The sequence below is a fragment of the Protobothrops mucrosquamatus genome, unplaced genomic scaffold, assembly GCF_001527695.2.
Source record: "Protobothrops mucrosquamatus isolate PMUCROS unplaced genomic scaffold, P.Mucros_1.0 scaffold_190, whole genome shotgun sequence".
In the NCBI taxonomy this organism is placed as follows: Eukaryota; Metazoa; Chordata; class Lepidosauria; order Squamata; family Viperidae; genus Protobothrops; species Protobothrops mucrosquamatus.
In genome coordinates, this window is record NW_015386266.1 from 25,739 (window position 1) to 44,491 (window position 18,753).

An 18,753-nucleotide genomic window follows, 5' to 3' on the forward strand; every position below is an offset into this window, starting at 1 on the left:
GGCTCGCGTGCTGTTATATTGGGGCATGCGAAACAGTGCATCTGCCAAGAAGTTCTTCCCCCCTGGCAAGTGCTTGAGCGTAATTGGTGAAAATGTTGGGACCAGCAGGCTTGCTTAGGGTTGAGCTTCCTGGGTTTTTCAAGGCTTCCAGGTTTTTGTGGTCTGTCCACACCTGAAAAGGGATCTTATTCCCTTCCAGGAATTGGCACCACATAAGTAATGACCAACGTATCCCGTATGCCTCTTTCTCCCACATGGGCCAGCGCTGTTCTGTTTCAGTGAGTTTCTTGGATGTATACGTGCAGGGTTGCAATACCCCTTCATTGTTTTCTTGTAATAGTACAGCCCCCACTGCCACATCACTTGCATCCACCTGTATTACGGAGGACTTATCCATGTCTGGATGCTTCAGTACTGGTTTGGCAGAAAAGAGTCCATTGTCCATTTTAGTGGCTGGCTAGGTTTCACTGAGGATTCTCCCTTCATTTTTAGTAAGTTCGTGAGGGGCAGGGATATCTGGGCAAACGAAGGAATGAATTGGCGGTAAAAGTTTGCGAAGCCCGGGAAACTTTGCAGCTGCTTCCTTGTGCGAGGTGGTGCCCATTCTAATACTGCTCTGACCTTCTCTGGGTCCATTTCAATGCCCTGTGGGGATATGCGATAACCCAGGTAGTCTATCCTTTCCTGGTGGAATTCGCATTTCAATAATTTAGCATATAGGTGGGCAGCTCCCAGTTTCTTTAAAACCACTCTGACTAGGTTGACATGTTCCTCTTTGGATTCGGTGAAGATAAGGATGTCATCTAAATAAACCAGGACCCCCTTAAATAGATGCTCCCTTAGTACCTCGTTGATTAATTGCATAAATACTGCGGGAGCCCTTTTAATACAAATGGCAAAACATTGAATTGGTAGCACACCATTGGGCAATTAAATGTGGTTTTCCATTCATCCCCTTCCTTAATTCTAACGTGGTAATACGCTTCCCTTAGATCTAGTTTAGTAAAAATTCTTCCTTTCGATAGGTGTGATAATGTGTCCTTCATGAGGGGTAGGGGATATAGGTTGCTTTCACTGATTGTATTCAATAGGTGATAGTCTATGCATAATCGTAAAGAGCCATCCTTCTTCTCTCTAAAGAGGACTGGGGTGGCCACTTTAGGTTTGGCAGTTTCTATGAACCCCCTTTCTAGGTTTTTCTTTATGAATCTTTCTATTTTCTCCTTCTCCTTTGGGCTCATGGAGTATAGTCTGGGCTTCGGGAGTTTTGCCCCGGGCTTGAATTCTATGGCACAGTCCATGGGTTGGTGGGGGGCAGGAGCTCATTCGCCCTCTCCTCACTGAAGACTTCAGCAAGATCTCTGTATTCCTCTGGTATTTTGGGCAGCCCCTTTTCTTCTCCCATGGGTACTTTTTCCATTTTTAATTTTGCTAGATCCCCTTGGGGTTTTAAATCCGTAGGGTCCCCCTTTGGGAAATTGATTTCTGCCATCCTCCAATTTAACCAGGGGTTCCATTTTTTAACCATTCCAGCCCTAGGATCATCGGGCATTCCATGCCTAGGGTCACTACGAACGTTATGTCTTCCTCATGGTTTCCCAGGGATATGTGGACTGGTAAAGTGGCTAGGGTAGCTGGCACCCCCCCTGCTATGGGCCCATCTAACCTCCTCACCAGAATGCCCAGATTCCCCACTAGCATCGGGCTAATGAGGCAGCAGGTGCAGCCAGAGTCCATTAAGGCTTTCACCTTGACAGCTTTGGGCATGGAGGGAATTAATATAGTCACTGTCTTGAGGATGGGTGCGATGGGTCCACTTACCAGGGATTCACCCTCCGAGCTGTCGTCTGAGGTGTGCACCAGCCCTGCGGTGTAGGCTGGAGTTCCTTCCCCACGTTGGGCACAGGTTGGGGATTCCACAGCATCTATCACTCTCATGGCAGGTTCTTTTGGCTTATCTGGGGAATTCCCGGATTTACTGGCCGGTGATCTGTCTGGGTTGTGCTGGGGGGTTTTTCGAGTGGCATTCTACAGTCCGATGCCCTCTCTCCCACATTTGAAACAACCCATTGGCTTCTTGGCCATAGCCGGTGGCTTTGCTGGCTCATGTGTCGGCTCAGGCGGCGAGCGGCCCCATGGTTTTCCTCAGCGATGCCTCTTCAGTAGGTCGATCTCTGCTTCCTCTGCCAGGACGTACCACTCGTCTAGTTGGTGTGGGTCCCCCTGAGGCAGGCAAGTGTCATACAGGTCGTAATTTAGGCTGTCTTTGAAATGGCTAAGGAGGATGTGCCGCCCGTATTCCTCCATGTAGCTGAGGACTTGGGTTAGGAAAATCCCCAAGCATGTCGGCTCCACCTTGAATTTCGCGTCCAGCGGGTCGGCAGGGAGTGGGGGCTGCTGAAGTGGTCGCTACTGGATCAGCGGACGTCCCCGGGACTGCAGGTTCCAATTCCCCATCAGTGTCCCTCCAGCTGCAGCTCGAGATCCTGGTGCGGCCGCGGGGCTCAGAATTCTCCTCCCTTAAGGAGCCAAGGGTTCTTTTCATCAGGTCGATAGCTTTCTCTAGGATCCAGTTTGAGTGCTGTGCCCAACTTCCTTCCTCTTCGCTCATGTGCAGGGATTTCTCCATCTCTTGCTTCCATTCTGGTTGGTTGGCCCCCTGTCTCAGGATCACCTTTCTTGATCTCTTTTACCACTTGCCTTTCTTTCCAACAGCCATTGATCACCAAGGTTTGTGGTTACGCATCTCCACCATCTCTTCTCCTGAGGAGTATGACATTTCAGATCCCGACAGCTGGCAGGGTTTCGGTTGGGGGAAAGGCTACCTCTCCATGGGGGTTTCTCCCTTCCCTGCCTCGACATCTGACATTGTATTTTTTGCAAAGTTCCCCAGCAAGGTTCTCCCTTCCAGGTTGACTATTACTGCAGATCCTGTCTAATGTAAGGATCCACTTCAATCCACATCTTAAGAAAGCAGAACTCTTGGAAACGGTCTCTTCCAACAGGAACTTTTATTAAAAGAAACTGATGGCAGACATGATAGACAGGATCTGAGGGATTCCCTTACAATGCAATGTTTTAAATTGTCCCTAAGCAGCCCCCCACCCTGCAGTTCTTCCGGCGATTCAAACCGGCAGATTTCTAGGTGTTAACTCCAGGAGAGATAACATCGATCCGGCTCCGCTGGCACAATCATTCAACATCTCCTCACACAGATCCCAGATGCTGCATCTTTTTCCCCCCTTTCTCTTGCTGGCTGGTAAGAGGAGAAGTTCAGAGGAGCATAAGATGAAAGGCAAATGGCTACATTGTTATGGTTAGCAGATCCAAAGCAAATCAACAAAAGGTTACTTTGTAGTGAATAGAGGAAGTGAAAGTAAAATTGGTTTTATATCAGAGAAGATAGATAGAAATGAAATATAACTGGATTCTGACACTATCCAACAAAATATTCAATGGTAAAAATGTAGACAAGAAAAACCAGATGTACAGATAGGTGGTATCTGGTTTATCAATAATACTTGTGAGAAAGATCTGGGGGTCTTGATAGACTACAAATTAAGGATCATCCAGGAATGTACTACAGCTGCCAAAAAAGCCAATGCAGTTTTGGACTGCATCAATAGGGGTATAGTGTCAAGATCATGGAATGTGATTAGACCATACTTTTTATCAAGCTCTGGTTGCCACAGCGCAAAAAGGACACTGAAGAACTAAAAAGAGTTCAGGGAAGAGCAAAAAAGACAGCAAAGATGTTGGAGGCTAAATCCTAGCAGTGAAATAGCAATAGCAATAGTACTTAGATTTATATACTGCTTTACAGTGCTTTACAGCCCTCTCTAAGTGGTTTACAAAGCCAGCATATTGCCCCCTACATTCTGGGTCCTCATTTTACCAACCTTGGAAGGATGGAAGGCTAGGTCAACCTTGAGCCGGTGAGAATGGAACTGCCAAACTGCAGGTAGCCAGCAGTCAGCAGAAGTAGCCTGCAGTACTGCATTCTAACCTCTGCGCCACCATGGAACTAGCTATGTAAGGTATGTTTAGCTTAAAGAAAAGCAGGCTAAAAAGTGGCATGGTAGCAGTCTTTTAATACTTGAGTATGACACAAGGAAGAAGGTGTGGCTTTATTCCCCAGAGTACCCAGGGATAAGTAAAAAAACCAATGGGTGGAAGCAGAATAGAATAGAATAGAATAGAATAGAATAGAATAGAATAGAATAGAATAGAATAGAACTTTGGAGGTTTTTTAAGCCAGCCCCCTGCTCAAGCAGGAGAACCAATACCATTTCAGATAAGTGACTGTCTAGTCTCTTCTTAAAACCTTTAGTGATTGAGCACCCATGATTTCTGAAGACAAGCTGTTGCACTGGTTAATTGCCCTCACTGTTAGGAAGTTTCTCCTTAATTCCAGGTTTCTTCTCTCTTTGATTAGTTTCCAACCATTGTTTTTCGTCCTGCCCTTTGGAGAATAATTTGACCCCCTCTTCTTTGTGGCAACCCCTCAAATTCTGAAATACTGCTATCATGTCACCTCTATTTCTTCTTTTCTTTAGATTAGCCAAACCCAAGTCCTGCAGCCGTTCTTCACATGTTTTATCTCCGGGCCTTTGATCATCTTTGTTGTTCTTCTCTGAACTTTTTCCAAGGTGTCACCTTTTTTGTAGTATGGTGACTAAAACTGGTTGCAGTATTCCAAGTGGGGTCTCACTAGGGGTTTATGAAGCAGTACTAATACTTTGTGTGATCTTGATTCTATGCTTCTGTTTATACAACCCAGGATTGTATTAACTTTTTTGGCTCCTGCTGCATATTGCTGGCTCATAGTCAAGTGATCGTCCACTAGGACTCCAAGGTCCCTCTCACAGTTACTGTTTTTGAGCCAGGTCTCGCCTAATTTGTACTTATACCTTTGATTTTTCCTGCCTAAATGTAAAACTTTGCTTTTCTCCATATTAACATTCATTTTGTTGGATAGGGCCCATTATTCAAGTTTGTCAAGATCTTTTTGGATCCTGAGTTTGTCTTCTGGGGTGTTGGCTATTCCTGCCACTTTAGTGTCATCTGCAAATCTGATGAGTTCCCCTTCTATTCCCTCATCTAAGTCATTTATGAAGATATTGAAAAGTACTGGACCTAAGATGGAGCCTTGTGATCCCCCATTGCTTATTTCTCTCCATGTGGATGTAGTATCAATGAGGATGACTTTTGAGTATGGTTTGTCAGCCAGCTACAAATCCATCTGGTGGTGATGTCTATTCCACATTTTTCTAGCTTACCAAGTAGTAGGTTGTTGTCTACTTTGTCAAATGCCTTACTGAAATCTAAGTATACTATGTCCATTGCGTTTCGCTGGTCTACTAGTTTAGTCACTTTATGAAGAATGAAATAAGATTGGTTTGGTATGATCTGTTTTTAACAAACCCATGCTGGCTACTACCAGTAGTTATAACTTTGTTTGCTTCTAATTGTTTGCAGATCTGTTTTTTAATTATCTTTTCCAGGATCTTTGCAGGTATTAATGTTAGACTGATTGGTCTATAGTTTCCTGGGTCTGTTTTTTTTCCTTTGGTGAAGATGGGAACATCAGCCCTTTTCCAATCCTCCAGTACTTCCCCAGTGCTCCAGGATATTCAAAAGAACAATGGTTCTGAGATAACATCTGTCAGCTCTTTCAGAACTCTGAGATGTAATCTGTCAGATCCCAGTGATTTATATTCATTAAGGTCGGATATGTGTTCTCTTACCATTTTCCTGCTTATTTTTTTATTTCTAGTTTGTCTTTTACAGTAGTTTTGTTTTGCTATTATTTCTTTTTGTGTGAAGACTGATGCAAAGAATAAGCAGCTCTGCTTTCTCCCTACTGCCTGTTACTTCCTTGCTATCTTCTCTCTTTAGTGGACCTACTGTTTCCTTGACTTTTTTCTTGTTATTAATATGTTGAAAGAAACTTTTTTATTATCCTTGAAATAAAGAGAGCTATTAAGCAGTGGAAATACCTTCCATCATTGGAAGTTTTCAAGAAAAGCCTCGATAGCCATTTTTCCAGAATGGTATGAGGATTCACACACTGGGCAGGGAATAGGATTAGACCTCCAAAGTCCTCTTCAATCCTATAATTCTGTGAGGATGAAAGGAAGGCATTTTGAACATGTCATGTCTATTGTGATCAAATTACTCTGCCTCCTCACTGGTTCATGAGCTCGGTTTATTGATAAAACCTGGACATCTTGTGGGTTGTATTTTTTCAAAAATTCTTTTTAACTCTATTTCAGGGAAACCACTTAGCTCCTTAAAAAAACATATTAAAATGCATTTTATTTTTTATAATTATTTCAAACATTTATTGTGTTATTGATTACATACTAGTCTCAAATTTCTGTTCAAGTAATTGGTGCTGTTTTTGCATCAAACATTGTGATGATTGAGGACTTTCCTTTTTTTCCTGCCCAGATTTTTTTTGGCTAACTTATTTAAAAGGAGGGAAAATTGCACAATTAGAAAGAATTAAGAAATCTTGAATCAATATCCCTATAAGAACAAAAACATTACTGGCTGGCTTAATGTAAATCTTTTTAGGGAGATCTGGCATAGATTTTGTTTAATGCAGATTTCCCCCACCTCCAAATAATAATGTTTTTGTCAGATCTGCCATCTGCAGCTTCTATGCTTTGCTGGCATCTTGTCATAAAATGCAAGGGAGAGGGAGAGTAGAGTAGTAGTGATGGGAACGTAAAGATAAAAGATGGGAGGGTGAAGGCGACAGCCTTAACAGAATCCAGAGGTACCAAGACCGGAATATACCAGTCCTTTTGAAGGACACCTGGCCTGAGAACGGAATGCGAAACTGCATTGAGTGGTGCCAAACAGCCAAGCAGTTCTCAAAACATCTGAACGGCACCCTATTGGACATTGATGAACTGGTCAAGGGGCAGGGCCAAGGAAAGGGGGAAAAGAAACCATTGCATGGGAATATTCAGATCTAGCCTTTCTTTTGCTGCAACCACTTACCCTTAGTAAAAGAATCTATCATTCCAACCAAATGGAGTTGAGGGTGTTTCTTTTCTAAGGACATAATCTGGGGCAAGCCTGACAGTTTTTATGTTTCTATACTGAAATGTATTGAGCCCACAGATAAGAACTCAGACTGCTGGATGCCCAACATATTTTCTGGTATCAGTCTGGCTTACCTTAGCTGAGATATCGAAGAAAACCCAGCTTCCTCAATCTGCTCTTTAAAGACTTGTAGTTCTTCTTCCAGTTTCCTTTTCTCTTCTAGAACATGCTGAACCATAGATTTTGGAGACTGCAGCATCACTTGCTGGTTGCCTTCGCTTTTCAAAGTCAGTAGAGCAGGATAACTGGAATGGCTCATCAAACTATCATCAATATCTCCTTTAACATTCTAGAATGTGCAGATATAATAAAAGAGTTATTCCTAATGACATAATCTAAATCTTCTGAAAATAAATGGCTAAATCAGGCATAGGGAATTTTGGGGGTCCATGTTTTTGCTAAACTACAGCTACTGGCCATTCCCATCTGAGGTTACTGGAAATTGTATGTCAAAAACATTTGGGAATGCCTCCAGCTCCCTGTCTTGGTGTTAAATAAGTATATAAATACACAGTTCTAGCAATAAAAATGCCTTCAATGCAATAAGAAAAACACTACATAATTTAATAGTGAGGAGAAGCATCAATTAACATTGAAAGAAATAGCAAATCCTAGAACAGGAATTCAATATTTTGTAATCTACATTATTTGCCTAATGTAGTCAAAGTCAACTTTTTATTTTGGTTATTAACTAGCCTTATATAACAAAAACCATAGAAATAAAATAAAAGCTAAAATAAATAAAACAAAATGGATTAAAAGATAAGTTAAACACAGCCAACACAGGTGAAACTTTAATTTAGATAAACCATGTCAAAGACTGAGACTGTTAGCATTAAAGCTTCTGTGTAGAGACTATAGGAAGTATAGGAAGAAACAGATAAACAGGAGAGTTATCAGGTATTGATATTGATACTATTAAACATTAAAAGCAAGTTTAATTAAGTCAAACTGTCCAAACTGAGCATCTATCAAATCTTGCTATTAAACTAGGGCTTTTTAACCTTTTCACCCATTGTACCACTTTTAGGATATGGCAACATCCAAGTACCACCAGTCGCCTAGCAAGGTGTCAAAAACTTGATGAACCCCCCCAAAAGGAAAAAAGTGATGAAGTACAGGTAGTCCTCGACTTACAACAATTCACTTAGTGACTCTTCGAAGTTACAATGGCACTGAAAAAAGTGCCCCCCAAGCCACAGCCGAGCAAGACATCTGCCTGCCCACCCGCTGGTGCTCTTCCTCCTGTCTGAAGTTTTCATTGTTGTGACCATTTCTGTTGAGGATTGGCAGCGGGGGTGGGGGGGTGTTTGGTTTTTATTCCCCCCGTCTGCTGGGTGGTTGCAGCAGGTTTTGGTCACTTCACATGACCCTGGGATACTGTGACTGTCATAAATATGAATCAGTTGCCAAGCATCTGAATATAAATCAGAAGACCCTGGAGATGCTGCAACATTCCAGCTGATTGGCTCTTCTTCTGGGTCAGTAGAAGCACCAGGATCAGTGCCACTTTCCAGGTGATTGGTGCTTCTTCAGGGCTCAGCAGAAGCACCAGGATCAGCGCCAAACTCCAGCTGGAGCCTGGCACTGATCCTGGTGCTTCCACTGAGCCCTGACAGCCCCAAAGAAGCACCGATCAGCTGGAAAGCGGTACTGATCCTGGTGCTTCCGCTGAGCCCTGACAGCCCTGCAGCTCCACCCATCTCTCGCTCAGGCTTGTGTGGTGCTGCCACCGGTTCAGCTCATTTCCCTCCCCTGCTACCACTTTTCTAGGATGGTTGTATACCGCCTGCCAGGTGCCAATGTACCACAGGTGGTACCTATACCACTGGTTGAAAAGCCCTGTATTAAACAACACCTGGTGATTTGATAAGAGAGTGAATTTCTCTGACCAATTAGACAGTAATTGAAATAAAAAGAATCATTATGGCCTAGATATTGAGCTAATGAAGGTATGTGTAAGGTCCTGCCTCAGCTAATACTCCCAAGAAAGCAGAACTCTTGAAACTGGCACTTTCAAATAGGAACTTTTATTGGGAGACAGTGATAGCAAAAAGCAAAGCAAGATTTAAAGAATTCCTGCGCAAATCATTACATTAAAACTTTCTTTTCACAAACTCCACCCAAGAGCCCAGCTATCCAGTTCATGTCCAGCCAATCCACAGGTATGAAGTTATTATGTGAACCGGAGCTGATAAGGGATGGTTCCCAGGCATTTCAACTAATCTCACAATGGTTCCATCTTTAAATCTCTCTTGTCTGGTTCATCAGTTGTCCGTTTTATCTGCTCACTCTCTATTTTTAGTTTCTGAGAGCTTTTTGTTGCAATGTTAAATTAGAGATGCATTCATTTATATTTTCAAAGTTATTTTTAATTTCCTTGTGATTTGAGATCATTATTGTTTGAGTTAGTTGCAACATTAGCATATATCTCCTGGAAAGTATTTGTTTTTCTTGGTATATTCTTTCTGCATATCTCTGGTTTTCCATGATAGCCCAAAATCAGGGTTTTCCTTTCCCTGCAGACAGCTTTAAAGTCACAGTTGAATAAGTATTTGTAATCCAGAAAAGTCAATGTTTTTCTCTAAAGTTTATAGTTCTCTCTTTGTAGGTAGCCCAAAATGTTTTCTTTTTGTCACAGTTGTTCTCTGTTATTAAGACATTGAAGGTCACCCAAAAACAAATTGTATTTTCCTGGGCTTTGCCAGTTCCTGTATTGAAATAACTACTATATTTTCATCCACCACTAGATGTCAGCACTAGTTTGTTTTTCAGTTTTCAGTTTTCAAAATAAACAATTATTTTCTTCTATTTTCATGATTTAAAAAAGAAATCTTAACACATTCCACCAATTTCAAACTCATCCAGATTTAGGACTTATATTCATTTCATTTCAGTATATTTCTGTCCCCACTTAAGAGTTTAATTCGCCGCTTCTGTCTGTAGGAGAAGAAGGGCAAAGATCCCCCTTCTTCTCACTTTCAGAGGCTTTTTGCTTCTTGGATTCCCCCCCCCCAGAAATCAATTATCAAGTAGAAGAGAGAAAATCACTGTTCTTATCCAGTTCCAAGCACGTTGTTTACAGTCAGCTTAAAATAGTGCTTTTGGGCTTCAGCTGCTTGTACCTAGACTCTGAAGTTAAGCTAGCCTTTCTCTGCTGGATTCTGGAAGGCTTTTCCCGGACTGATCGGATTGACCGCTATCTCTCCGCACTTGGAGGGACTTCCCTCCTTCTTTATCAGCTCTTAGGGAAAAGAAGGAGACATTAGCCAGCCCCTCCCTGGCTGGAACATAAATAGGAGGGGTTTGGGGAGTGGCTGTTTGTGACAGACAACCGTTCATGTTACTGAATACTTCAATCACTTGGATTTCTTTGCCAAGGTTTCTTTGCCAAGATTCAGGTTTCCTAGGACTCTTTGTTTGGGTGTGAAGTACTAATTAATTCTCCCTGCTGGGAGCCAATTGACATTAAAAGTGCCTTAGCCATGTGAGCTGGGACTGCTACTGCTTCAGCAAGCATTTAAAGACTTATTAACTGGGGTTTTCCCGTGAACATGGTTTGTTCCTGCCTTGTAAATAAAAGGGGTTTCTACTTACGAGTAAGTAATTGCTTAGTACTGGAGCAACATAGCGTACACTGTCCCCACAGTAGGGCAGATGCCTCTCCAGGTTGACCACTTTGCAGATCTTGCTTAATGTAAGGTCCTGCCTCAGATAATACTCCCAAGAAAGCCAAATTCTTGAAATTCTTGAAATTGGCATTGCTTCAAATGAGGGACAGTGATAGTAGAAAGCAAAGCAAGATCTAAAGAATTCCTACGCAAATCGTTACATTAAAACTTTCTTTTCACAAACAGAGCCCAGCTGTTCAGTTCGCATCCAGCCAATCCACAGGTTCAAAGTTGTTATGGGAACCGGAGCTGATAAGGGATGGTTCCCAGGTGCTTCAACAGATCTCACAAGAGTGGAGATAAGGCAGATGGCCCCTGTCACATTCTTCCCCCCTTTTCACACCCAAAGAAATAGATACAAAGTTTAGGGGGAACAAAGTAGAGGAAATACATCTGTAAGCCTTCCTCCCAGTAGAGTGAAATCTTCCCCTCCTGTCAGAATGGCAGAGCCCTGAAAAGAAACATTGAAGGGATTCCTGACAGTAGGATAATTTCATGTAGCATATCTCAGTAGGTTTAGCTACAGAGATTACCTGTGACAAAAGCATTCATTATGTAGAATTTTCTGGAATCTCATTTCTAGGACACAGTTTGTAGAAAAAGCTATAGTTGGTATATTTTGCTATGCCAGTTGTGGAAATCTTTCTTTCCTGCATTATATACAAAAATATTCAGGCTGAGAATTTAAACGAATTGAATGAATAGATAATACTGGACATTTTTTTTTCAAAAATTTGGCTTCCTGAAAAACTTTTGATGTTTATGATAGATCCCTTCAAATTTCAGAACAGAGATGGAAGGGACCTTGGAGGTCTTCTTCTAAATCTGGCTTCTAAAACTAGTTGCTCCCCACCCTGGCAATGTACCAAGGATCAAACAGAATGACACCAAGTGCCAAACAGAATGAACTAGCAATATAGGCTATCAGGACAGCATAGCATTTGTAAATCTCCATGCCATTGTATGCTGTATGGTAAGTAATAAATAATAAATTTCCTGGTGAAAACTTTCACCATATTTGTCACTGACTGCACTTAGATGTTCAGGAAAGAAGTCCGAATGTGAATGCAGAAAATGAATCGTCGATGACAGGTTGCACTTCATAGTCTTGTTTGCTGTAAGAAGCTTTTCAACCAATTGAACATGGTTTAGCCTCTATAATTGTAAAAAAAAATCTCAATGTGATCCTTGAATTATTTCCAGGCAATTTGAAGAACAGGGCAGCTTGGAACCAGTTTGTGCCAGCACCCAAGGCCATGCACCCTGAGAAAAGAATGTGGATTACCCCAAACATCTCAGCATTCTCAAAATACTTAGGAAAATCTTCATTAGTTGAAGGTGGACTGGTCACGGGTAGAGGGCAGGGATGAGGGGAAACATTTTGTAGCTTTTTGGCATGGGAAACTTAGTTCTAGTCTCTTTACTGCAACTAGCATCCTTTAATAAAAGAACCTATCACTTCAACCAAATGGAGTCAAGGGTCTTTTTTTCCTAAGGGGTCAGGGGCAGGTCTGACACTTTCTCTCAAAGCATGATTTAGCAAATTGGGCCTCCACACACCTTGCCAATTATATGGTTCCTAAGAAACACGATAGAGACTTCAGAACAGAATAACAGAGTTAGAAGGGACCTTGTAGGTCATCTAGTCCAACCCCTGCTCAAGCAGGAGACCCTATACCATTTCTGACACAGCTATCCAGTCTCTTTTTGAAAGCCTCCAATGATGAAGCATCCACTACTTTTGAAGGCAAGCTGTTCCATTGGTTGATTACTCTGATAGAAAAGTTCTCCTTATTTCTAGGTTGAATCTCTCCTTGATCATTTTACATCCAGTATTCCTTGTCTGGCCTTCAGGGTGCTTTGAAAAATAGGTTGTCCCCCTCCTCTCTGCGACAGCCTCTCAAATATTGGAACACTACTATCATGTCATCCCTGGTCCTTCTCTTCACTAGACTATGCCCAGTTCTTGCAACTGATTTTCATATGTTTTAGCCTCCAGGCCTTTGATCATCTTTGTTGCTCTTCTCTGCACTTTTTCCAAAGTCTCAACATCTTTTTTGTTGAGTGGCAACCAAAACTGGATGCAGTATTCAATGTGTGGTCTTACTAAGGTTTTATAAAGTTGTACTAATACTTCACATGATTTTGATTCTATGCCTCTCGTTATACAATCAACGACTGTATTAGCTTTTTTGGCTGCTACTGCACACTGCTGGCTCATGTTTAAGTGATCGTTCACTAGGATTCAAAAGCCCCTCTCACAGATTGTTTTTGAGCCAGGTTTTGCCTAATCTGTACTTGTACCCTTGATTTTTCCTGCATAAGTTTAAAACCTTGTTTTTCTCCACATTAATTTCATTTTGTTAGATAGGGCCCAGTGTTCCAGTCTCTCTAGATTGTTCTTGAGCCTATTATCTAGGATGCTGGTTATTCCTGCCAGCTTAGTATCATCTGCAAATTTGATGAGTTCCCCTTTCATTCCCTCATGTAACTCATTGATGAAGATATTGAAGTGTACTGGGCCTAAGGCGGAACCTTGTGATACCCCACTGCTTATTCCCTCTATGTAGAGGTAGTACCATTAAAGACTACTCGTTGAATGCAATCTGTCAGCCAGTTACAAATCCATCTGGTGGTGATGCTGTCTATCCCACATTTCTCTAGCTTACCAGGAAGTAGGTTGTGGTCTCCTTTGTTGAATGCCTTACTGAAGTCTCAGTATACTATGTCCACAGCATTTCACTGGTCTACTAATTTAGTTTTGTCAAAGAATGAAATAAGATGGGTTTGGCAAGATCTGTTTTTAACAAACCTGTGCTTGCTTCTAGTTATAACTTTATTTCTAGATGTTGGTAGATCTATTTTTTCATTCTTTTCCAGTATCTTCCAGGGTGGTTTGTAGTTTTCTGGGTCTGTTTTTTCTCTCCTTTTTTGAAGATGGGAACCACATCAGCTCTTTTCCAATCCTCAGGTAGTTCCCTGGTGCTCCAGGAGTTTTGGAAGATATGGTACAATGGTTCTGAGATGACATCTGCCAGCTCCTTCAGAACTCTGGGATTTAATCCATCAAGTCCTGGTGATTTATATTCATCAAGATCAGACAGCTGTTCTCTTACCATTTTCTTGCTTATTTTAATTTTTGTTTCTAGTTTGTCTTTTGCAGTAGGTTTTTTTGGTATGTTGGGCTATTATTTCTTTTTTTGTGAAGACTGATGCAAAGAATGAGTTAAGCAGCTCCGTTTTCTCTCTACTGCCTGTTACTTCTTGCCACCTTCTCTCTTTAGTGCAGGGCTTTTCAACCTTTTCATCCATTGTACCACTTTTAGGATATGGCAACATCCAAGTACCACCAGTCGCCTAGCAAGGTGTCAAAAACCTGATGACCCCCCAAAAAAAAAAAAAGGAAAAAAGTGATGAAGTACAGGTAGTCCTCGACTTACAACAGTTCGCTTAGTAACTGTTCGAAGTTACAATGGCACTGAAAAAAGTGCCCCCCAAGCCACAGCCGAGCAAGACACCTGCCTGCCCGCCCGGCGGCGCTCTTCCTCCTGTCCGAGGTTTTCATTGTTGTATTTCTGTTGAGGATTGGCAGCGAGGGTGGGGTGGGAGGTGTTTGGTTTTTATTCCCCCCCATCTGCTGGGTGGTTGCAGCAGGTTTTGGTCACTTCACATGATCCTGGGACACTGTGACCATCATAAATATGAATCAGTTGCCAAGCATCTGAATGTAAATCACAAGACCCTGGAGATGCTGCAACATTCCAGCTGATCGGCGCTTCTTCTGGGCTCAGCAGAAGCGCCAGGATCAGTGCTGCTTTACAACTGATCGGCGCTTCTTCTGGGCTCAGCAGAAGCACCAGGATCAGCGCCGAGCTCCAGCTAGAGCTTGGCGCTGATCCTGGTGCTTCCACTGAGCCCTGATAGCCCCGAAGAAGCGCCGATCATCTGGAAAGCGGCACTGATCCTGGCGCTTCTGCTGAGCCCTGACAGCCCTGCAGCTCCAGCCATCTCTCGCTCAGGCTTGTGCGGTGCTGCCACTGGTTCAGCTCATTCCCCTCCCCTGCTACCACTTTTCTAGGATGGTCGCGTACCAGCTGCCAGGTGCCAATGTATCACAGGTGGTACCCGTACCACTGGTTGAAAAGCCCTGCTTTAGTGGACTGTGTTTCTTTGATCTTTTACTTGTTATTTAAAGGTTGAATTCTTTTTTTAATTATCTTTGACTTTTGTTGCAAGTCTTTGTTCATTCCGAGCCTTTGCTTTCCTGACTTCATCTTTGCAGATTCTAGCTATCTGCTGATATATTACCTGTGTCCCTCTTTCCATTTTTTGTATTTATCCTTTTTGTCTTTCAGTTTATCAGAGAGATCTTTGTGCAACCGTGCTGGTTTCTTCTTGGATTTCTTGTTCTTTTTTGGTAGTATTGTGCTTTTATGATCATATTTTTCAGTTTTCCAAGCTTCTTGGGTTGTCTTCCCCTTTAGGATTTTCATCCAAGGAATCTTTCCCTAACTCTGAGTTTGTTAAAATCAGCTCTTTTAAAATCTAAAACTCTGGTATGATTATATTCTATTGCTTGTGTTTGCATTATATTGAATTCCAATATGACATGGTCACTCTCATCCAAGGTTCCTATAATTTCAATCCCTTCTATCACTTCTTCTCTGTTAGTAAGAATTAAATCCAGTATGACTGTTCCTCTAGTTCCCTCCTCTATCTTTTGGATGAAAGGTTGGTCAGGAACTTGTCCAATCTGTCGATTGATGTCAAGGTAATTAAAGTCCCCCATTACCATTGTAGTGTGCGTCCTACATATATATTTATTAATTGGTTAGCAAAAAGTACATCTATTGTTTCTGTTTGGTTGGATGGCCTGTAGTATACACCTATGGCAATGTCATTCTTTTTTTCTTATATGAATTCTAGGAAGTTTTTGTCTTTGGTTTCATACATTTCTGTAGTAATATAGCAGTCTTTTACATATAATGCAATTCCACCTCCTCTGGTGCATCTGCTTTTTTGAACAGTTTGTCTCCTTCTATCAGTATATTCCAGTCATGGGTTTCATCTCACAAAGTTTCAGTAATGCAACTATATCTTATCTACCCTCATGTACTAATAATTCAAGTTCATCCTTTTGTTCCACAAACTTTGAGCATTTGTATACTTCCCCCAATCATTGTCCTTACCATCATTGCAGATATCCCACTTTGAACGCTTTGGGGATTTACCTGTAGGTGAGAACAATGCTGTACTTCCTCTTCAATACTATCTGTAAACTCAGTGCTGGTATCTTTAGTATCATCAGCTGTAGTTAGATCTAGGCATGATGTGACAAAATGAGAATCATCATTTTGAGTCTTAGGTACTTTGATTTCTAAGCACCAAATTTTATCCGAGATCTCCAGTACAATCATCAGCAAGCTTGGCTTTGGATTTTTACCAACAAAATACAATAACTTTGTGACTGAACTCAAGTTTAATCTGAAAAAAATCTGCCTTCTGGATTGTCTTGGCAACTATACAGAAATAGCTGGCCATTGCCCTCTGAGATTTTCTTTCTCTAATTCCCAATCTAATCTACAGTCTATTCTTTCTTGGGCATCCAAGTATTTACAAATCAATTCTAAAATCTTTTAATTTGTTTAATTTATTTATGATCAGCCAAGAAACTATACAGATAGCAGATAACTCCTTTCCAGCTAAGGACTTTACTAATAAAACAAAACAGGAAAAAAGAAAAAGCTTGCAAGTCTCCAAGTGCTAAGGAATCTAGCAATAATTAACTTAATTTGACTTAATCTAATGGTAACAGATTAACAATAAAATTAAAAAAAATCAAAAGCACAAAGGGCATAACCTGCAAAAAAGAGAGCAAGGAAATGAATAACAAGCTATTATTATTATTATTATTATTATAATTTAATTTATATACCGCCCTTCTCCCGCAGGACTCAGGGCGGTGCACAGCGTATTAAAAACAGTACAAATACAAAACATAAAAATACAAACCCCTATAAAACCAGATTAAAAAAACCGAATATTAGAAGCTGTGTTTCTATTTAAAATTATTTTTAAAATCACCCTAAATAAAATCCTCATAGAAAAATAAGGAAATAGATTAATCATAGCTCTATCTGAATGTTTTTCAGTTTGGAAGTTCAAATTTACAGCAACAGATGGTTACAGGAACTGAATCTGCTTATTTCCAGCTCTGCACCAGTTTATTTGAAACCGAAACAAAGTGATTTGGTTTTTCCTTTTGTAATACTGCGGCCGTGTAAAGTTTGTGGATGGCAGTGTTCCCATTGGCTGAATTCTGGTTCCTGGATTCAATGTATGCATTACTCCCCCTCCCACCTGGGCTTGTGTGTCCTGATCCAGACAGCTTTGATAAGCATTGTTTAGAAGGTATCTCTCCCTTTTCCATAATCTAGTTACCGCAGCACTGTACAAACATTATACTGCTATTAGGGAAGGAGGGGAATACCTGATTGGAAAAATATTGATATGCCATCGTTTTGCAATTACTGCTTGCAAAAAGCTTCTTCAAATATGAAGCTAGAATGTTATGAAGTTTTCCCTCCTGTGAATCCCTCATGGTACATTGTCTATATGTATTTTCCTAGCATTCTCCCAAGTGGATGGACTCTAGCAGGGGGAGGCCCTGTCACATTTTTAAATGTTAAAGATATGGTCCCACAAGGAAACCATAAGCTTCATCGTGGGCCCTGGCATGACTGACCCAATACTGTTCTTGGGCTTACCTGGCTAGAAAAATGGAATCCATTAATATACTGGAAGAAGAAACTGTTAAAAATATTTCCAAGGCACTCCAAGAAAAAGCCCACAGAGAAAGTAACGCCGAATCACCTTGCGCTGGCTACTGTATTAAGAAAGTGAAAGGGGAAGATGTGGCAGCTACTCACGAATGGGAGGGGTCAATTTTTCTCATCCTGAGAGAATACAGGGGATTGGAAGAGGTCTTCAGCAAGCAAGAGTCATGATGAAACTGATGTGCTTCATGATGAAACTACTGGAAAGTTCAGGGAACTCTGCGCATGCGTGTGATGGCGGACCTACTGGCTCCGGCTCCGTAGCGGCGGCGGTCCGTCGGCGGAGATGGGGGGTCGAAGAAGGTCCGGGGGGTGCTCGCCGGCCAGGAACGAATGAGAGGAGAGGGTCGGCGAGCAAGGAGGACGGGTGCCGGACCGCAGGACCGCCAGGTTTGGCTGGGCGGGGCGGCGAGCGGAGCTGCGATGCCGCGGAGGGCGGCCCAGACGCGGAGGGGCCTGGCCAGGCCTGGCGATGCCTGGCGGCCTAGCGGGGCCTGGTGGGGCCTGGCGGGGCCTGGTGGGGCCTGGCGGGGCCTGGTGAGGCCTGGGGCCTGGCGGCCAAGAAGAGCTGCAGCCCGTTGCAGCGGCCCGGCGCAGCGATGGCTCGGCGATCGGAGGTGGGCGGAGCTATGGGACTGCGGAGGGCGGCCCAGGCGCGGAGAGGCCTAGCGAGGCCTGAAGCCCGGCCTGGGAGCCTGGTGGCCAGGAAGTACTGCGGCCCGATGTGGCGGCCTGATGCGGCGGTGACCTGACGGCCTGCGGAGGGTGGAGCTGCGGAGGGCGGCCCAGACACGGAGTGGCCTAGTGAGGCCTAATGAAGCCCGGCCTGGGGGCCTAATGGCCAGGAAGATCTGCGCCCTGACACGGCCAGGAAGACCTGCGGCCAGGACGACCAGCGGCCCAACGCGGCGGTGGCGCACCGGTCCGGCGTGGCAGCGGCCTGGTGGCCCAGCGCGGTGACAGCTCGGCGGTCCGAAAGACCTGGGAACTTACCATCGTTCCTCAACCCATCCTACCCCATTTGAAATTGCCATCATGAGGACTTTCTCCCCTCCCCCTACTCTGCTGATGGACCTCCAATACGACGGACTGTATTCGAGGAGGGAACTGCTGGCCCTGCGCGACTCCCC

The 18,753-nt window shown here is 42.8% G+C and overlaps 1 protein-coding gene across 1 annotated transcript in view; it reads right to left on the reverse strand.

The window, feature by feature from the left end:
• The window catches only part of PDE4DIP (phosphodiesterase 4D interacting protein), a gene marked incomplete in the record, with an annotated part of 236,640 nt that overhangs the window by 18,372 nt on the left and 199,515 nt on the right, over positions 1-18,753 (reverse strand). The window contains 2 exon segments of the mRNA XM_015824438.1: positions 7,191-7,405; positions 16,019-16,107. Of these exon segments, the coding sequence (XP_015679924.1) occupies positions 7,191-7,405; positions 16,019-16,107 (304 nt within the window).